The following is a 22,710-nucleotide window of genomic DNA, read 5'->3' as shown; positions in this document are numbered from 1 at the left end:
CCTAATTTGATTCTTCTCATTTGTTTTGTCATACATTGTAACCTTTCCAATGTTACAGAATTATACTTAACCTTATAAGTATAATCATATTTACTAATCTTCAGTAAATCATGACAAATCAATCTTTGTGGTGGACCTTGACCAGCGCACACCCAGTGTACCTAATTCCTTAGTCCTTCAATTGACTCACATATACATGTGATCAAAGAATTAGTCTTAATTTTCAAAGATGAAAATTCTCATTCATCATACAATACAACTTGTATGATTCCAAGTTTCTGTCCAATTGAAACTTGGTTGATGAAAAACTTTCTTCATTTGGTAAATTCAGACACTACCACAAATGAAAGAATCAAATCCACTTTACAATATTGCTATTACTGGAAACATATAAGCAACAATTTTCCACAGATGCCATTGTAAGGATATTTTTTAAAATAAATAAAATCAAAAACCTTTTTTTCTTTTATTTTAAAACTTTGCGGAAAAACTTATCCTTACAATCCACATGAAAACCTTGTTGTTATCTATTCATAAGCAATATATTATAACTCTTAAGCAACAGCTCAAAATTCTGATTGCCGAACCATGTGATCGAAACCCACCTTTGCAATCAGAATCAACATATACTTACTTTAAGCTTCCTATCTTTTCTTTGATTCTTAAGAACATCAGTATGTGACCCATTCACATTATGTAATAAGAATCTCCAAATAGGAACTTAATAGAGTTAGACAGTGGACTTTACCCGAAGTAGAGTCAAACCTCTTGACTTGATCAACCTTATGACCTTTCAGGTGAATATGGCAGCTTCGCAACCAATGCCCCTTCCTTTGGCAACAAAACACATGGACCCTTTGGTAATGGCACATGAGACTATCTCAGAATTTTCCTTTCTCTTTACTATTTGGTCAACCGAGTTGACTATAGCCGATCCCTTTCCATTGGGAAGAGAAATCCTTTTCTAGATATCCAATGCTACCATTGTCAATGTCCATTTAAGACTTGGGAAGTTGTTCTTTTAATCAAATTTGCTTTACTGGTGTTCCAAATCATTGTTGATTCCACAACACCAAGCAAATAGATAACATCATTAAGGTCATGTCATAGTCCGTCTCATAGTAGTCCCAAAGAGACTCACTATGTTACTAAGAAAGTGATTGAACATCCAACTTTCACGAGACTTTGACACCCAACTCTCCCGTCTTGTCAATATGTGACTTTATCTCCAAGATGTGAGCACACATAGACTATGCTTGCCAATAGAGATTGAGTGACTTTAAACTTTTCAAGAACTTGTGGGTGAGGGAGAATAATTGGAGGAGGTGGAGGAAGTGAAGCATGATGTTGAGTGACACCATCTTCAAGAGATTTGGGAAGATCATAGTTGTCTGAACCAGACATCTATAATGGGAGAAAATCAAGTTAGTTGATTCAAAGTCCTTAATATAACACCCAATATGAAATATTAAGGCTAGGACCCAACACAATATTTTATAATTTGGAAGAGGGATGCCGTAATCCAAGCTATAAAATATTTGAAGGTAGGCGAATGACGATTCACCAATTTCCACCATGAAAAACAAAATAATTTATTAGGTTTTAATTGGATTTGAAATTCCTAGATCTTTTGAGATTCATTGAACTTTTCAATGGCATGTTTCAATCTCGAGTGTGCCCTCTCAAATCTCGACCCGGTTTGGGAAGTGTTGTAAGACTACGGGGGTAGTTGTAGCATTCATTAGTGGTCAGATAGTATGGAAAGTGTTGTAAGACTATGGGGGTAGCCGTAGCATTCACTAGACGTCAGTTAGTATGGGAAATGTTTTAAGACTATGGGGGTAGCCGTAGCATTCACTAGTGATCAGATAGCGTTAGAGTGTTGTAAGTCTACGGGTGTAGCCGTAGCATTCACTAGCAGCTAGATAGTGATAGAGTGTTGTAAGTCTGCGGATGTAGTCATAGCATTCGCTAGGTTGGTAGATAGCATGAGTGCGATGTTAGGAAGCGAAAGGAGCAATAGTACCCACCAGTTTGGGTTCAGCAGTGAGGATATGGAAATCCAAAAATTGGATTTCGGATTTACTCAAATGGATTTGATATGGTTAAGCCAGCAATGAGACTGTAGGGGCGTCACTACAGTTATGGGATCAGGAAATTAATGGAATGTATGAGATTGCTTGTGATTTAAGGCTACCATCGGTTAGTTGGCAATCACTGTTAGCCTTGGATTTGATGATGGCAGGATTCGACGCATGGACTCGATCGGTTAGATCAGAAAGTTGTTAGAGCCTCAATGGCATGATAACTAGTGGCAACTAGTTCCAAAGAAGGATTTCGTTCAGAAGTCGTGTGAGGCGACTAAGTAGGGAGTCCTTTAGCTCCGCAGCCGGGTGGAAACCCAGTATTATAGAGGATTGGCAAGCGAATTAAGACCTAGGAGGTCTTGGTAGCTTTTGGTAAGCAACTATGTAGCAACATACTGCTTCAGGCAGTTCAGTGTTCGGGCAGTTTCAGCGTTTGGGCAGCATTAGTATTTTCATTTCATGTTGCAAATACAAACAAAATAGCGGGTTGATTGGGAAGTGGTAAGTCACTTACAACGGGATTATCTGAGTTTTGGCCGAGTATAAGTGAATCACAGGGATAAGTGGAACTGTGATTCTGTTTTTCTAGTGGGAGCCCTGAGTTATCAGGGGACGAATAGGCAACTAAGAGACAAGTGACCTGGATTTAGCAATAATGATTCAGTAAGAGTGGTCTGTCATGGATCTAGGCCATCTCGAGACAACATAATTCAGACAAGTAGATGTGATCTTGTTGCGAGGAATTAGTTCGCCTACGGATTGTAGGGCTTTGCGAAGATTGGTCACGGCTACCCTGGGAAGGTTAGGGTGTGCCCAGGTTGATAACTATGTTACTAGAGTGGCTTCGTATGTAAGGATTGGTAAGGAATGATTTCGAGGATGAAATCTAATTTAAGTAGGGGAGAGTTGTAAAACCCCGTTTATTTATTAAATAAATAAATCAATTAATGAATGGCTTGTAGCCCTAAAACAAATAATTATATATGAAAGGATGGTCTCGAAGAGCTAATTGTCACAATATTTATGAAGTCGGGGGCTGCAGGGTAACTATTAAGACTTGAATTTTAATGAATGATTTAAGATAAGGGTTATTTGGTAAATATTGGACTTGTTTTGAAAATTCTTTATGGAGGAGGGATCAAAAGTGGAAAAAGGGGCTATAAGTTTGAAAGGAGTACGGGACTTAAAACCTGTCACTCCTTCCCTCCCGTTGAGACGCAAGTAACCCTAGCATCACTCGTTCAAATCGGCCGCCATCTCCAACCTTATACCTTCCTCCAGCCACCACCTCTTTACCCGTCGAAGTCGGAACACCAACCATCAACCATCGAGAAGCACTGGAGCATCCAACGCTATTATTGCTCCAAGCTGTCGGTCGAGTTCAAACACTTCGTCGCACGCCACCTCGCTGAAGAGCGTCGCCGCTGCATTTCTCGGTTGCTGCCGCTGCCTGGTTCCATTGAAGAGAAGACTTTGCCGACGTGGTTCGCAATAGCATCCCGCTGCTGGTGTTCCAAATGGCGAATATCCACCGCCACCTCCAGTTCCCATCCTCCCTTCGCCACAGCAACCCGATCGTCGCTAGGTGCCGCCACATTGCTGTTGCTGGAAGCGAATGGGAAGCCGAGAAGTCGCTGAGAGAGGCCGAGATCGTCGCAGCCGCCGCCCATGGCCGTCAGATCCTGCTGTCGCTACTCCTTCGTCACCGAGGAACCAGGACATTGCTGCTGTTGGGTTCTAGTCGGAGGCTAGGCGCATTTTACTGTCATCGTTTGCTGCTGTCGTTCGGAAATCACTACACCCCGCCGACGCCTCCATAAGCCACTTGCCACCGTGAAATGGTGGCTGGGTTGGTGGTCTCGTGAAGCTGTGTGTGTGTGTGTGTGTTGCGATGTAGTGCACGAGTATTGGGATGGTTTAGAGCTACAGAAGCGTTTTCTGGCCGGAGATCCGAAGAAAACCCCCCGCCACCACCATGAGGTGGTGGCTGCCACCTGCTACCGCCACCTGCCGCCTCAAGGTGGTTGCATGTGTATATTTTATTTGCCGTGTGTTATTTCTGCGATGTAAGGTTGGGTTTGTGTGGCTAGAAAACCAAGAAGGCCACCACCACCACCGTGAGGTGGTGGCTGCCACCATTCGCCGCTGCCGGCCACCATAGGGTGGCTGTGCATGTTTAATTAGTGTAGTGTGTGTGTTTATTTGTGAGTTCATTGTAAATTGTAAAGCAATTGGAATAATGAAAGGAAAAATCAAACCACCACCATAGGGTGGTGGCTGCTGCCACCGGCCGCCGTGTCGGGTGGCGGTGTGCTTTGATGGTGTTTGGACTCGTTTGGATGATTTCACAAGGGACTAAAACCCTAATGGGCCTTGAAACCCTTATGAGCCCAATGAAGCTTAATTGGCTCTAATGGACCCAATAAAACCTTTATAGGCTTAATAATATTTTAATGGGCTGAATAGGCCCAATAAAGCCCTAATTGACATAAAAGGCCAACAAATTGATAAATGGGCTAATATTTGAATTGGAAAACCATAATGCCAATAAACCCTAATTTGGGGAATTAATCGGGACACACGGGAATTATTTAATAATTTGGAATATTAAATAATAATCAATGGTGGAAATTAATCTAAGCAATATTGGACTTAATGGATTAAGTCCTTAATGGTTTAAGTAGGAAACTTAACCCTAATCATCATTTTATGTGAAACCCTAATTTCACTTGGGTTTATTGTTGGACCTTTCTTTTGGGCCTTGATGATTGGATTATAAATGGGCCATCCAAGATCAAGCAAATGAAGTAAAATAATTAATGGGCTTGGTGGTAAGGCCCATATGAGGAGTTGGGCCTAATTTGGAAAATTGGGCCATAGTTTGGGCCTTTATGATTATTTGATATTGGGCCATTAGAATGTTGAATGTTGGACTAGACTAAATGGTTGGGCCTTATGGTAAGACCTTGTAAGGGTTTGGGCCCAATTTAGAAAATTGGGTCATATGTTGGGCTTTGATTTCTAAATGACTTTGGGCCTATGGATTGGGCCTTGGGCTTGAATAAGCCAAGTTAGGGGTAATGCAGTAATTACCCAAAGAATATACTTATGGTTATGTATTGGGACCCAATTATTAATTGGGTGTTATTTTGGTGTTGACAGTTCGGGAATCTGTCAGCCAGCAGCTGGGGTCGAGTCTGCGGGACTTCAGCAAGTGTGGGATTATGTCTTCGGGACTTCAGTAGTGTGAGGTGAGTTACCTTCCAGTAGCGGTGGGTCTACGGCTACAATGCCGACCCACCAGTAGGAGTTGTATGTTAGATGATTGTCTTTGTGATATCATCTAGATTTGCTACTACCTGATATGTTATATGCTGGCATGATATGTATATGTGATAGTAGTAGAGTTTGGTTGTCAGGACCGAAGGGTAGGTAAGACACCCCAGATATGTCTAACAGTATGTGATGATATGTTTATATGCTGGCGTGATATGTTATATGTGATAGTGGTAGTAGGAGGGGAATATTCCCCAAGTTTCGGTCGTTAGGACCGAAGGGTAGATCGGACACCCTAGATATGTCTGATAATATGTTATGTTATGATATATGTGATAGTAGTAGTAGGGGGTGAAATAGTCCCCGAGGATCGGTTGTTAGGACCGATGGGTAGTCAGCACCCCAGAATGGCTTGACATGGGTAGTCAGCACCCCAGAACGGCTTGACACGGGTAGGTCGGCACCCCAGAATGGCCGTACCGGGTAGGTCGGGCACCCCAGAATTGCTCGGCAGTATGTATGATATGTGAATGTATGGTATGTGGTATGATAGGGGAACTCACTAAGCTTCGTGCTTACGATTTTCAGTTTTGGTTTCAGGTACTTCGTGTTTAAAGGAAAGGAGCCGGCTTGATCGCAACGCATCACACTATGGTTTTCCGCACATGAGATCTTTGGGATTTCACTCTAATATTGTTTTATGATAACATGTTTGATTATTTCCACTTTGGTTTTGACATGACATGATATTACAATGTTTTATTACACTGTTGGTTTAATAATGACGTATTTAAAAATGAAATTTTTGGCCTGTATTTTTGGGACGTTACACATGCAAAGACATTTTTCTGCTAATCAACAAGTCTAGAAGCCATTAAATATCTGAATGAGGTTCTGGAGTTTTCCAAACTCCAAGAACTCCCAAGAAACGAGCTTAAGAAGGTCAAGATGACATAAATTCAAGATCTAAGCATTCAATAAACAAGTTAGAGACTTTATACCTCCAAAAGCACATAAATGAAATGAGATGAGAATGCTAGATCAAGACCTCAACATCATAAGGAATCACCTTATTCAACCACAAGCTTCACAAGAAGGAGAAAACCAAGGTAAAAACACCAAGAACACAAGATCTAGAGAGGAAAGGGGCTAGGGTTTCTCTGAGAGGTGATGGAGACTGAGGTTTGAGGGAACCTTAATCATCATATTCTTCAAATATGACACAATGCCTAAGATCTAGGGTTTTGAACCCAGTCGTTACTGCGTCGCGACCAACACCTGACCTCGACGCTACTTAAATGTCGTGGTCGCATTGTGGTAGGTCTCCACCACCACGCCGCCGTCCTTCAAAATCATAAAATCCAAAGCTTAAAATAAACAAACTCCAAAAGAATAATACCTAAAAACGGATGTTACATTTAAAAAAGTTTAATTAAATGTGTTAAACGTAATACTTAAATCAAAATATTAAATTAACTAAAAATATCAAAATCCTATTTTTATAATAATTAAAAATATTCCAAATTGGGTTTTAAATCAAATGACAATAATAATTAAAAGTAGCATAAAATTATAAATTATATTATGTCACCTTACAAACAAGGCATGTGTTGAGACCATGGTTTCAAAAAGCGCGCCATGGCGCGCCTCAAGACGTGCCATGGCGTGAAGCGTGGTGTAACCGTTACGAAAACGTCAAATATGAGTTTGTGAAGCGTGGCGCCCAAATAACGTGTCAAGACGCGCCTTATCGTGTTATGACGCGAGTTATTTTCAAGGCGCATATTTTTTTTTGTTTTGTTTTTTTTATCGGGCCTAAAATAAATGAGTTTTTGTTAACTTTTTTCTATTAGATATTAATATAACACTTCTAAAAACTTCATATATTTGATAAAATTCAATAATTATATGATTTATATCTTTTAATGTATATAATATAGTCACGCCTTGAAAAATATCATAGCTCGCCAAGGCTTGTCATGACTTAATTTTTACCTTGTCGCCAAGCCACATCTTACGTTATTTAGAACTTTGGTAGACACTATTGAGTGATATGATTTTAATAGATATTTATCTTATACTACTTTTCGAAATAATTAAAATCAATATATATATATATATATATATATATATATATATATATATATATATATATATATATATATATATATATATATATATATATATATATATATATATATATATATATATATATATATTTATTTATTTATTGTAAAATTATTATTAATAGTTTATTTAAATACCATTATTTTCAATAACATGTATTTGCTAAAACTTTAACTAAATAAATCAGATATTCGTCTAGTGATTTAAATAAGCTCAGCGATCTGAGTGCATGTTCAACAACAAACTTTCGAGAGACGGTAGTCCTTATCTTAAAATAAAAAGAAAAACCTTTGTTTGAGTAATCGTATGTATAATTTAAATTGTTTATTTTCTTATTCAAAAGTTGTTTTAAATATTTTTAATGATATTTAAGAACTTCGATCATTTAACATTTATGTTATGTGAGATTTTACTTATTTTAAAAACTTTTAATTATTTAAAAAAATATTTTTACGAAGTTAGTACTTCCAATTATTTTTGTCTAATATACGGCTTATCTAAACCTATTGTTGAATTTATCAAATGTTAAGTTGCCAAATTAAACTTCCACAAAAGGATATAATTATAAAATGAAAGTAAAAGATAAGAGTATCAACATCTCAAAAAGAAGGAAGGTATCCCTTCGCCATATAAAAATTCGCGATTTCGCTACGTATAGCCATTTTTGGATTAAATTCAGAAAAACAGCCATAAAAATTTGAATTTTAGTCATGTATTTCACGGAGGTGAGCTCTACGGTCTCCACAGAATTGGTATAAACTACGAGGAATCGACTTGGCAAAAAAAAAAAAAATTAAATAACGAGGTCCCTCCGAGAAATCGTTCTTTAATTTTTATTTTTTTTTGCCGCATCGATTTCTCGGAGCTACATTGAATTTTACAGAGCCCTTGGAGCTAGCTCCACGGAATGTGTGACTATATGTGAAAATTCAAAATTTTTTGACTATTCTTTGGAAATTAAACCCAAAAAGTGGTTGTATCTAGCAAAATCCCTAAAAATTTTACCATAAAGTGGTGGAAATGTATATTTATAAAGGAAAAATATAATCTATAAATTGTTTTAATTATTGTTTTTATGGAGACCGATCTATTTTTAACAATAAACAGTTTCCGAATATAAAAAGTTAGATCATGGAATTAATCGAACCGCTGCTAGAGGAATCCTCGTATTGCTATTTTTTTTGTAACAATCGTCGATTTGATTATAATAACGCATTTATTAAACTGGATATTAAACTACATATATTATATTAATTAATTAATTAATTAAATAAAATAAATATGGTGAATAGAAGTTTGAAATTGAATAGTAGACAAATAGAAGGAGCAACTAGCAAGGGTCAGCATCAGGGTAGATTTTAGGGCGGGGAGAGGAAGGTACTGTCCATTCATGGATAAGACTCTTCCTGGCTTTCCATTTATGGAAATTACCCTATTACCCCCGACTTCTTCCTGCCCCTTTCCCTGTTTGTATAACAACTTCTACTCACAAAAAACTAGTTCACCCAATGACCCAACCACGATTTACTACATAACAATTATTTTTTGTATATTAACTTTGTTAAGTGCTTGAAGATCCATAATTCCTTCTAACAAGAAGTTTAAAGTCATAAAATAAAATGTATTTTTTATTTGTTTCATATGGACCATTAATATATATATATATATATATATATATATATATATATATATATATATATATATATATATATATATATATATAGAGAGAGAGAGAGAGAGAGAGAGAGAGAGAGATATGAAAAGATACCGTAGGCATGAATGTTTGTACAAAACACAAACGCACAAAAACACGCAGAAGATGTGAAGTTGGTTTGATGATTAACGGATTTGGGTGTAATGATTGAGTGGATGCTTACTCTTTTCTGGTATACATTTGTGGCAAGTGTGATTAGACTCATCCTCCTATACACAGAAGCCATGCATGCATGTTTATTTGTCTTCTGTTTGAATGCAGGTTGGTTTATTTTGTCTGTCCAATTTGAATTGAAAGATGATGAGTGTAGTCTAGTCATACACAAATGCCCTACCTTGTAGGCAACTTAGTTGATTCCACCTCCCACCTAGTCTTGTCCAACATTTTAGGCCTAGCAAAATGACTTTCGGGTTTTCACTTTCTCACTTCGTGAAAATGTAAAAAGAGTGGTAATTAAGTTCGTTGTGGTTAAGACAAGTAAACGTTAAATTAAGTTCAAGAAAGAGTTGTTTAAATCATTGTAGTTTCGTAAAATAACCATTAAAATGGTTAAAAGTGTTTATCTAACACGCTATTATTTTTAATTTTGCATTTTCACAAAGGCTAAATAATAATAATAATAATAATAATAATAATAATAATAATAATAATAATAATAATAATCGTATGCATCTTTTAATTGTATATTATATGATCTTATTTTTATTATATTATGATTCTTTTAACTTTTTTTTTCTTTTCATATAGTATAATTTATACAATTCTAGCATTGTACTTTCAAAAAATTATTATTATATTATATTTTTTTATATTTTTTTCCTTATTGTAATAGTGGAAATTCAATCGTATTTAGATGACATTGCCAAGTAAACATATTTTTCAAAATATTGTTCTATTAGAAAAGTAAAATAGAATGCTACGTAAAAATCAAATCAATGAAAATATTGGAGCCGTCACTTGATAGCTTAATGGTTTTGGAGACATGAGGATGGAGTGTATCCATCTCTTTTCCTACCAACATATTTGTTATATAAGCTTTTCTTTCTCTTTTATCTATTCTATTTTTTTTATTTCACAACACGAAAATTTATATTTTTTATCCCCAACCCTACCAACCTATTTAATTTTCATATATATTTTTTTATTTACACAACCTAATTAAAAACAGATAAAAACTAATTCACAAACTATAAAATTAATACAAAATAAAACAAAAGATTAATTAGGTTTGATACTAATCTTAAATTTAAAACAATTTAAATGTTTGAACCTGTATATTATACGGTTTGTAACTTAAACATATATTACATTTATCTATCTTTTTTTATTTAGGAGCTAATTTTGTCAGTGAGAATATATGAGGAAACCTTCCCAATGAAACTACATTGTTATTACCCAATAAACATATAATAAAATGTTTTCGTTTGAGGGTATCATCATTCAAATTACCATTCAAAAACTTTCAAAGCAACTATCAGTTTATAAAAACATACTTCCATTTATTTATGCAATGTAGCAACCCTCTTTAAAATCTTAAATCAATATATATCATATATCAAATTAGCTTTTAATGACAACCTATTACTTTATTTACTGAACACTAGAATCTAGATGGTTATATTTCTTTGTTAACCTTACACCAGATGGTTGTGTGTGTGTAACAGATGTAATAAATCCAAAATTCTAAGACTCAAAGTTTCTTTGAAATTTGTAATGCTATTAAGAAAAATATCAAGGCTGGTATTTGTATATATCCTTAAATTTTCCAAAAAAACCCAATAAATATAAATATCTTAACCAAAGATTCTTGATCTTAAACTGATGTAAAATCACCGGAAATTTTCAAACCTCTAAAAAACATGCGAAGCTCCAAATTGATCACGAAAGTATCTATTATGCATATAGTTGTATTCCTAAGCGTGACCATCGTTTTCATGCTTATTGTACCTACCTTACAATGGCTATTTGGTCAATTTCTAAAATATTAGCAAAATAATTTCTTAAAATGTATTTTTTTTTTCCATATAGAAGGTGTCAAATGTATGTGAGTTTATAGATGTATAATTTATGAAAGTTTTCGTTTATGAAAAACCTACTCATTATTAGAAAAAATATACTAATTCTTCATCACCCTTAATACACATGGACACTACGGTTGAAAAAGAAAAAAACATATTAATAATTCTAAATTGTAATGACTAATCAATGATTTACAGATATTTATTAATTTACAAAGATGGATGTTTTTTTTTTCTCTATGATTAGTTAAATTAAATATATACACATTGGTATGAATATATGATCAATGTTTTGTATATGTAGATACTTAAATCAATCATATTGTACAAACTAATGTGTGTGTATATATGTGTGACTCTATTGACTTTTCCTATTAATATAACGTTAGAGAAATTCATATTATATAAACTAAAAATTTTAAAGATAGGATGTAATTAAAATTTATAACTATGTTCATCATTTTATTTATCGGATCTAGCCAGAAAAATCCCAAAAAGAATTTCAAGTACTCTCGTAAAGACTAAAGAGTGGTTGGATACAAATCAAGAACAAAGTGATAAAACAAAGGAAATTAAATGTAATTTAAAAACAAAAAAGTAAATTTATTTTTTACCGGTAGATGCCAATAGGTTGGAACCAAAAAAACGTAGACACCCGCAAATACCTTATCTTCATGATTTTTTAATGGTCTGGTGGTTCTAAAATCACAAATTTGCTAGGCTAAAAACATTAAACTGTAAGGACGGTTTTATCGTAAGTAAAAAATTATAAATGGCTATTTTTAGAAAATAATGAACTATAATGGCTTTATTAACATTCATGTGCCATATTTAAACAACCCACCTAAACCACTACATACTTCTAAGTATAAGCCAAAGGAATAAAACTTGAAATACTCACACTTGAATAAGCAAATCGGCTACCTGCTTGACTAAAACCACAACTCAAAATTTTGATTACAATGCCATATTAGAAACATACTTACATTTATTCCCAAGTAATAGCAACATAGCTACATATATAAAGAAGAGGTGTGTGGGAATCAGTACCATAACAGTAGCTTGGGTATTTAAGAGTAACATTTTGAGATAATTGTTTGTGCTAACAATTTTATAAACATGATAACATTAATATTTTTAGGCAAATATTAACAAATTCTCCAACTGTGTATGTGTCAGAATCAGTACAAAGAAGGATCCAAAGGAAAAGTAATATGTAAGATTTAATGGGACAAATTTCATATAGTAAGTTATGAGTTAAAATCATATTTACATTCAACAACAAACTATAGGATGATGAGGCACACGCCCAAATCCATGAATTTTTATTGCAAAATCTTTCTCCAATAAGTAAAAAAGTTGAGAACAACATTGATCATCAAAACAAATACGAAAAAGTAAACGACATTATTCGAAATCACAAATTCAGTGCCGAATAATGCAAACGGAAATGCAGGAGTAGAAGACATGTGATTTCCTGAAATTGAGTCATCGCCCATGCCTTGAAGTCGTTGTATGACACTTTCTTCCTATTACACTTCTTGACTTCATTAAAACTTTTGGTTTCAACCCCATATATGGTGTGTCAACGATGACGTAAGCGGAGAGTTCAGTTTCTAAATCGCCATATAGAGAAAATTGATGAAAAAAATGTGGGTAGATTAGGGTTAGAGAGATGAGGATGATAGTCAATGATTGACCCAGTAATTAGGAGAATAAAAGGGGCACGTGGTCACCTGCCCAGTAAAAGATTTGTTGCTTATTTTTCTGCTTTTAGTTGTAATTTAGCCTATTTAAGTTTCTGTATTTTAAGCTTTGAGTGTATGTAACAATTTCCAGTTTTTCAATCATTCAATAAAGAAACATTCAGCTATCTTGTTCCCTTTATACCCCTATCAAGTTTATTGTTGGATTAGTCTTGCCCACCAACAAGTGGTATCAGAGCATTAAGGTTATGATCATTTTGTATGCCAAAGATTACCAGATACGATACCATGATAGTAGCTTCAACATCCAATCCACCTAAAGATAGTCCGTACCCCCTTCAATGCCCAATGATAACCTCATCAAATTACAATATATGGTCGATCAAGATGGAAGCTATTATGGATGCCCATGGGTTGTGGGATACCATTGAGCCACCAACCGGTGTGGTTGTGGATGAGAAAAAGAGCAAGCAAGCTCGAGCCTTTATCTTCCAGTCGATCCCAGAAAAGATGCTTGCACAGGCTGCCAAGAAGAAAACAACCAAGGAGGCTTGGGATTCTCTAAAGTCACGGTACGTGGGTTCAGAGAGGGTCCAGAAGGCAAGGTTATGGGTACTAAAGAGTGAATTCGAAGCACTTCAAATGAAGGAGACAGAGACCATAGATGAGTATGTAGGGAAGATATCATCCATGATCTCAAAGTTTGGAAGTGCAGGGGCAATATTAGAAGATGAAGAACTGGTGAGGAAATTGTTTGATACTGTCCCGGAGAAGTTTATAAATCTTGTGGCATCAATTGAGCAAAGCTCCGATATGGAGTCTATGCCATTCTAGGAGGCAAGTGGGCACTTAAAGGCTTATGAAGACCGACTTCAACTCCGGAAGGCAAACTCAAGTGGTGATAATGCCTTGTTACTTGCAAAGTTGGAAGGTTCCTCAAGCCATCGCAGTCCAAGTAAGACTGGGGGTCGGGGGAGAGGTGCAAGTAGTGACAGAGGTGGAAGGAGCGGTACATGGGGTCGGGGGTCGACTCGTGGAAGCGGCAGACGCTGGGGTGGTAGTTCACGACAGGAAGCAAATAACTCCAATCGGAAGCCAAGAGAAAAAAGCCATATAAGATGTTACGAGTGCCAAGAACTTGGCCATTATGCTTCCGAATGTAATGCCAAGAAGCACCAAGATCAGGAGGTGAACTTAGCTGCAGATGAAGATGGACCCGCTTTACTGTTAACTGTACATGGAGAAGAAAATACAAGTATGGTCCTTCTGAATGAGGAGAAGGTGTATCCAAACCAGTTAAAAGAAAAGGAAGATAACAACATGTGGTACCTAGACAATGGGGCTAGTAACCATATGACTGGTTTTAAAGATTTATTTGCTGAACTAGATGAAAAGGTGACTGGACAAGTAAGATTTGGAGATGGGTCTAAGGTTCCTATCAAGGGGAAAGGCACTCTACTATTTGATTGCAAAAATGGTGATTAGTTTGTCATCCCAGATGTGTATTATATTCCAGCTCTGCATAGTAATATAATCAGCCTGGGACAGATGACTAAGGAGGGATATGATATAGGAATGAAGAAGGAATTCCTAAGGATGTATGACGAAGCTGGCTACTTGATCATGAAGGTACAGAGGTCAAAAATAGACTTTACAAAATAAAACTCACACCTGGGAAGCCTACGTGCTTGGCTGTGAGTACGGTTGATGACTCATGGTTGTGGCATGCACGAATGGCCCACACGAATTTCAGAATGCTGGAAGAAATGACACAGAAGCAGATGGTGACAGGAATGCCCCTCGTATCTCATCCAGCACAGGTGTGTGAAGGATGTATGGTAGCTAAGAAACCTAGACAAAGCTTTCCAAAAGCGGCCTAATGGAGGGCCAAGGAACCGCTCTAACTGTTACATGCTGACCTTTGTGGCCCCATTACACCTGCAACAAAGGGCGATAATCAATGCCTCCTACTGATAGTCGACGACTACTCACGATATATGTAGGTCTATTTAATCAAAACCAAAGACGAAGCCTTCACCATGTTCCAGAAATTCAAGTTACAGGTTGAAAAAGAAAGCGATTTTAAGATCAAGATGTTAAGAACGGACCGGGGAGGTGAGTTCAACTCCATTTAATTCTTGAATTTATGTGAAGAGGCTGGAATAAGACGTCAATTGACGACACCACATACGCCACAGAAAAATGGCGTTATGGAACGACGCAATCGAATGATCTTGGAGATGACAAGGTCCCTGCTCAAAGCCATGACGGTACCAGATCAATTTTGGGGTGAAGTTGTGCATCACTCAGTGTACTTGCTGAACCGAACTGGAACAAAGGCACTCAAGGACGTGACTCCATACGGGGTTTGGAAGGGTTCAAAGCCTTCAGTTGCACAGCCTAAGGTTTTTGGGTGTGTGGGCTTCGTCAAGAAATTAGGGGGACTATCCAAGATGAGTGATCGAAGTGGGACCATGGTTTATTTGGGAACAGAAGATGGAACAAAGGGGTATCGGCTGTATAATCCCAAGAATCGCCGAATTGTAATAGCGAGGAATGTCGTGATTGAGGAATCCAAGTCGTGGGCCTCGAATGAGGAAATAATTGGAGAGCCACTTACCACACCTTATTGGACTAATGTTTTACCCCAAGATACAAATCGATCACATCCGGCCTAAGAACTGCAACCATCAGACAATGTGAATGAAAGTCCCTTGACGCCGATTAACACTCACTCGCACGCCTCCAATTTTGGAACGCTAGTTGGAGAATTTCCTATGTAGATCTCACCTAGAGATGGGTCACGAGAAACACCCTCAAGTCAATCCTCAAGAAATTATGAAGATGGTGGGTCGGCAGTCTCATTCAATGATACCCCGGCTAAAGGGTTTCGCTCAATCAACGAGATTTACCAAAATACAAAGAGGATGGATCATAACGAGGTACAGAGGTTGTATGAGCGAAATCAAGAATTGTTGTTAATCGACGATGAACCCACAACATTTAAAGAAGCATCAATTGAAAGAAATTGGAAGCTAGCTATGGAGGCAGAGCTGAAATCGATCGAGAAAAACAATACATGATTTTTGACCAAATTGCCACCAAACCGAAAGGCAATTGGGTTAAAATGGGTATTCAAGTTAAAAAGAGATGCATCAGGAAATGTGATCAAGCACAAGGCCCAATTAGTCGCAAAGGGGTACGCTCAAGAAAAGGGCATCGATTTTGAAGATGTTTTCGCACCAGTGGCTTGTTTGGAAACTATAAGGTTAATCCTGGCACTAGCGACAAGAGAAAACTGGCTTGTACATCACTTAGATGTCAAGTCTGCATTTCTACACGGTGACCTCAAGGAGGAGGTGTATGTCTCTCATCCAACTGGGTTCTCAGTCAAAGGAAAGGAGAATATGGTTTATCGTATCAGAAAGGCTCTGTATGGGTTAAGACAGGCTCCAAGATCCTGGAATATGAAGCTAGACCGGTCACTCAAAGGATTAGGATTCACCAGATGTGCTCAAGAACAAGCAATCTATAAGGTACACAAATCCAATTTAATCCTCATCATAGGAGTATATGTGGATGATCTTATAGTTACTGGCTCAAGTGAGAAGGGAATTCTAGAATTCAAGAGAAAAATGAAGCAAGTGTTTGACATGAGTGACTTGGGACTTCTATCCTATTACCTGGGAATAGAGGTAGTTCAAGGGAAGGATGGAATTATGCTCACACAGCAAGGGTATGCAAAGAAAATCCTAAAGCTAGCAGGAATGGAAGAGTGTAACAGCTCTCAGCACCCAATGGAAGCTAAGCTAAAGCTGACCAAAGATGAACAGGGAGAACCTGTAAATGAAACAAATTAGAAGAAATTGGTTGGCATCTTGAGATATCGAGTACACACAAGACCTGATCTAAACTTTAGTATTGGAGTTGTGAGAAGATATATGCAAAACCCAAAACAAAGCCACTATGCAGCCATAAAACATATCTTGAGATATGTAAGGGGCAAAACCGGGTATGGTCTACTGTATCACAGAGGAGGCGATGGCATGCTAGTAGGGTACAGTGACAGCAGCTACAATGATGATCGGGAGGATGGAAGAGGAACCACAGGTGTTGCATATTACTTCTCAGGAAATTTAATAACATGGGCATCACAAAACCAACAAACTGTTGCTCTAAGCTCGTGTGAGGCAGAATGCATGGCTGCAACTGCAGCTGCCTGTCAGGGACTGTGGTTGAGAAGCTTGCTGAGTGACCTTGTTGGAAGAAAAGCTCAAAAGGTGAAGCTGTTAGTGGATAATCAATATGTTATTGTACTCATAAAGAACCCGGTTCACCATGGAAGGAGTAAACACATAGATACAAAGTAATATTTCATCCGTATGTGTGTTGAAAGAGAACAAATTCAAGTGGAGTATGTGAGTGGAGATCAACAAAAGGCGGATGTGTGACAACCCGAAATTTCCATTATGTGCAAACTATATCACTTCAATAGAAGTTATAGCAGTCACAGTTAATTTTCAGACTTTTCGTGTAAGTTTGAGTAATTCAGGGTTTACACTTCAGGAAATATCAGGAGAGTGGGTGCACTAGGGTTTTGTGTAACACTGTTATTCCAACACTCTATTATATTAGAGATCATTTCAGGAATAAAAATATTTTCTGCCAAAAATATTTCAGGACTATAAATAGATTTCTGAACCAAATTCATTCATTATTCACATTTCCAACTAGAGAAAAGCCATTTTCTCTCTCACGGATCTTCGGGTTTTTATACCAAAACGTGAGTAGCTCTTTCTAGTAGTGTTAGAATGCTTATTGTGTGCTTATAACATGATTTAGATTGCTAAATCATTAGATCTAGGAGTTTACTCCCCAAGGTGTTCTTGGGCGGTAAACTCCCGAAACAAAGCCAAAACCGACCCTTGTGTTATCCAACTGCCTTAGACTCAATTGTAGGTGTATTAAGGACAAGAAAACAAACAAAATCCACCCAAGTTTGGGAGTTTACGGCCCAAGAATATCATAGGCCGTAAACTCCAAATTCAAACTCAAAATGGTACTTTTAAGGCTCCTAAAGCCTTAGACAATTACCTAGACTTGTTCCCATTTAATCAAGGGCTTGAACCACATCAAAATCACTTGCCAAAGTGAGTTTACGGCCAAGACATGGTTCTTGGGCCGTAAACTCCTTAAAGGGGCACCAAAGTGTGCCTAATGCCTTCATATGCTTGGAATAAAAGTCTAGAACCTATACCACAAGTTTAAGAGACTTGAAAGCATAAAAAATACACCATACTTAGAGTTTACGGCCGTAAACTCTAAGGGGAATGGCCTTAGGGCCGTAAACTCCTAATTGGAGTATTTCTAGACCTTAAACCCTTCCAAGAATTTAACCACCAAGTTAGAATAATTCTAGGAATCATTTGGGACTTCAAAACACACAAAACACCCATGGTTGGGAGTTTACGGTCGTAAACTCAAGAGTTTACAACCGTAAACTCCATGTGTGATGGTATATGGGGAGTAAACTCACATATAGGGTCCTTTGGAACCATAAACACAAATACCTTGTCCCACAATAGCTTAGATGCAATCCTTAAGGCTTAAAACACTTATGTAAAGTGTTTATTATGTCTAGGATGTCTTAACATTATCAATTAGTGATTTAAGACTAATTGAGTTCATATATGTGTGATTATATGTTCATTAGGATCGTAGTGTGTGTACAAGTCCTCGCTTGACACCTAGCCATCCTATACCGTTCAGTTCATCCCAATCACCAACTACAGGTGAGTTCATACCCCTAATCAATGTTTTAAATGATTTTAAATGATTTTAAATGCTTTAAAGGGGGGGGGGGGATACAAGTAGAAACAAACATGTTATTAAATCATTGATATGTATTTTATAACTGTGGTTGTCATTTAACAGATTTCACATACTACAAAATGTGACGCAAGAAATGGTTTTAAATCTTAAAAACACATTGTTATCTAATGTTTTACCTTTGAAATGTATATTAAATTGACATCAAGTCATTGTTAATTATTGTTCAAAATCCATAAGATGTCTTACAAAACCATTTTACACTCTTGAACTAATGCATGTACACCTATATTCTTATATATGTATTGATGTTATAGTTTACAACTTTCATTTAGTTTTTCACACTCTTGAGTAGTAAGAGTGTATAAACATACTTTAAACATACTTGAACAACCAATTACCTTCCAGTAAATTATCATAGGGATAATTTGGAGATTTGAAACATAATTCCTATTACAAGGAATCACACAAGAGTCAGTTCATTCATGAGTCTATACTAGTACATTACCTGATACATGAGTACTTACAGATGTTTACCTGATACATGAATATGTTTACATATACTTAACTGTTACATGGACACACATACATGAATATCATACAGGAACACTGTTACATAGGTGCATTATCCTGTATTCACTTACCCGGATGCTTGTACTTAGAACTACGAGGATGATTTATTAGTACTTACTGGGTAGATTATCTTTCCTATCCCGGTTCAATGGGATAGCTCGGCGGGACTTACCATTCCTAACCCCACTGATTAGCACCAGTGGTCGATGACCATCTACGAAGGTCTAAGGTTACTACTTATACTAGGTAGATCGATAACCGGGGCTAACCCCTCCACCCACCTGCTGCTGCTACAGAGGACAAGTGGACAATCTTCGGATGTTCATTAGGTTATATCTTTCGCTTAATGTGATATAGTGTTACTCCTAGTACCCAACGATGACACTTACATTATTACTTTTTCTGGACAAATCTTCGGATGTTCATTAGGTTACATAGTTCGCTTAATGCGATGTTGTGTTAGTCCTAGTACCCAGTGACAACACTGACAGTAGTACACTTTCCTGTTTACTTTATTTTATGATACTTTCACATAAAAAATGAGTTAGAATAAGTACTTTAGTATGAAACAATTAAAGGAAAACTATCATTTTACTTACAAAACATTCGGGTCTTGGTAGAAGACTACATAGTCATAACAAAACATTCGGGTCTTGGTAGAAGACTACACTTCATACTTATAGAAAATAAGGGATTTTCTAGGGTTTTTCATACTTACATCAACATTTTCACTTAAAGGTTTACATGGCCTTCATGATAGATTTTCATAAGCATGACAATGACACTTAAATACTTATGAATTCACCAGATTTAAAGCTGATACTCTCTTTCAAAATAACTTGTATTCTCAGGTCAACAATAGACAGGTAGGATGGCCAGGTTTTGAGAAGACGGAGCAGAGAAGACTCGTCTTTTATTTTGATTGTATATTTTTGGTGTCTTAGTACAATGAAAGAACACACATGTATTAAAATTCTACTTATAATGCAATGGATGATGTTGTTGCTTGTTTATTATATTACACTGTTGTGATACTGTACATGACGTCCTCCACCCCTGAACGTTTCCGCCGTTCGTGGTTTTGTGGTGTGACAGGATGTGCTGACAAAGGCAATGCCAAGAATCAAGTTCGCTGAAATGAGGGCACTCATAGGTGTGGAATGTCTGAAGATGAAGGTCAAAATTGAGGAGGAGACATGATAGTCAATGATTAACCCAATAATTAGGAGAATAAAAGGGGCACATGGTCACCTGCCCAGTAAAAGATCCGTTGCTTATTTTTCTGCTTTTAGTTGTAATTTAGCCTATTTAAGTTTCTGTATTTTAAGCTTTGAGTGTATGTAACAATTTCCAGTTTTTCAATCATTCAATAAAGAAACATTCGGCTATCATGTTCCCTTTTTACCCCTGTCAATTTTACTGTTGGATTAGCCTTGCCCACCAATAGAGGAAACAAATTGGAGCACTGTATATATAAGGGCTTTATATCCTTCCCTAAGTAGACCCTTGGTTTTCAATCTGTATAATATACATTTTTACCCATTACTTGGTAAATAAGTTTATAGCAAAGTCATACCAAGTATAATTTTCAATTTATATAATACACCTTTTAACACATTTTCGAAAAGTTTCTGTCATTTTTTACTGATAATAGCAATATAGCTTATTTCTACTTATAATAGCAATGTACTCACTCTTTGAGCAATATAATTCACAAAATTCTCAACTTAATTTAAAGAATCACATTGCATAAATAAGGTTTAATCATACAATTTTAACCTAATTATTAAACATCAATCCTTTATAATATTTGTGTTATTAGCCAAGTATCAAACTTGAAAACTATAAACCATCAATTAATGAAAAACAATTACTGAGTTTTTCTTTAACATGAAAGATCACACATACACACATGTGATGAGTTTTTTTATTTATTAAAACCTACATTTTATTAAAGGCATCCCCTATGTAGAAAAATCACTCAACCCACCAACCAGGAACAATGTTACTGGGATCCATAATATTTGATTGAACTCCACTCCAACAAAAATATAAATAGAAAACGTATGAAGAAATTGAAATATACCATTTACCAAGCTACTGTTGGACATCTTCTTAACATCTAATTTTGAATTCTCTTCCACATAATCTTTCTGTTTCCCCAATATCTTAACTTTTTCTGTAGCATCATCCGATTCTTATCTTGAACTTTATGAAAGATCTCTTTAGCAAATGTGTAACATCCCATTTTGCTCATAAATTTTTTCGATTTTTGATATAAATAAAACACCAGTTATTATAAAAACCAAGTCGATAAAACCCAAGTGTATCAAATACAATCATCTCAAATCAGAGTATCAAATATACGGAATCATAAAATCTGCAAGCTGGAGTGTACAGTCAAGCCTTCACCTTCCCGTGATCATCTGAAGTACTTGAAACACATTTAATCCACAATTGTAAGCATGAAGCTTAGTGAGTTTCCTAAAGTATCGCATACATCACATCATAATAAGCAATTATGGGTTAACTGCAACCCTGGGGATCAACAACAATCCCAATAGGCTAATAACATGTCATGTGGATTAACAACACAACTCATGGGTTATCAGCAACCTTGTTGACTATCAGCAATCCTATGGACTCACATCATTCCATGAGTCATCAGCAACTCAGTTTCACATATAATAGCAGTTAACATATAAGACCTAGTTGGTCAGCATGTATACACTACCATACAGGTAAATATAGTGACAAGACTCACCTCGCAAGTAACAGCTAAACACAACAGCTTTCTATAACTTCTGGTTCCTAGTATGTATTTAAATTATAATTTATTTCATTTTATAGAGCAACTCGACGAGTTGGGAGCCCCAAACTCGTCGAGTAGAGATCAAAAGGGATGCACATTTTAAGTAACCTACTCGACAAGTTGGGAGGCCTCAACTCGACGACTAGGTTGGCAGATATGAAATCCTAATTTCTGAGGTTTGCACCCTATTTAAACACCTTAAACCTTTTCTCTTGGCCTTATTTCCATCCTCCACTGTACTAACCCTAGATCTCGAAACCCTAATGCTATTGTGAGAGTTTGTGAGCCATTTTAAGTGTTTTAGTGTGTGATTGAGGTCATTGGAAGAAGGAAAAGTTTGAGGACACAAAAAGGAGCATATAGATCCAGAATCCTTGCCTCATCTACGACATTTTGCTGGTATAAAGCTTGAACCTTGCTTTGTAGTTGTTTAGATCTTCTTTTAGGCTTATTTTGATTGGTTTGGTCCAAATAGCATGGTCCTTGAGAGTTGGACGTCCCAAATGAGTTAACACTTCAGATCTAAGGTCTTGAGGGGTTTTCATGGCATAAAAGTGCCAACTTTGTG

The 22,710-nt window shown here is 36.5% G+C and overlaps 2 protein-coding genes across 2 annotated transcripts; both read left to right on the top strand.

The window, feature by feature from the left end:
• Positions 1-13,216: 13,216 nt before the first annotated feature.
• Positions 13,217-14,413, top strand: LOC111879096 (uncharacterized). Its single transcript, XM_023875572.1, has 2 exons — positions 13,217-13,669; positions 13,763-14,413. Exons 1-2 carry the CDS (start codon positions 13,217-13,219, stop codon positions 14,411-14,413), a joined length of 1,104 nt encoding a protein of 367 aa, XP_023731340.1.
• A 2,456-nt stretch (positions 14,414-16,869) lies between these two features.
• LOC122197120 (secreted RxLR effector protein 161-like) lies at positions 16,870-17,298 on the top strand. The gene has a single exon (XM_042900595.1). The coding sequence runs from the start codon at positions 16,870-16,872 to the stop codon at positions 17,296-17,298; it is 429 nt and encodes a 142-aa protein (XP_042756529.1).
• Positions 17,299-22,710: the final 5,412 nt, after the last annotated feature.

Source organism: Lactuca sativa, chromosome 3 (assembly GCF_002870075.4).
Source record: "Lactuca sativa cultivar Salinas chromosome 3, Lsat_Salinas_v11, whole genome shotgun sequence".
Classification (NCBI taxonomy): Eukaryota; Viridiplantae; Streptophyta; class Magnoliopsida; order Asterales; family Asteraceae; genus Lactuca; species Lactuca sativa.
Note: the sequence above shows the minus strand (reverse complement) of the source record. Positions and strands in the feature narration are given on the sequence as shown.

Excerpts from the sequence above, each read along its gene's own strand:
- LOC111879096 (XM_023875572.1), top strand. The coding sequence starts at position 13,217 with ATGATAGTAGCTTCAACATCCAATCCACCTAAAGATAGTCCGTACCCC. Across the intron at positions 13,670-13,762 it reads TATTAGAAGATGAAGAACTG|GAGGCAAGTGGGCACTTAAA; the intron begins GTGAGGAAATTG and ends ATGCCATTCTAG.
- LOC122197120 (XM_042900595.1), top strand. The coding sequence starts at position 16,870 with ATGCAAAACCCAAAACAAAGCCACTATGCAGCCATAAAACATATCTTG.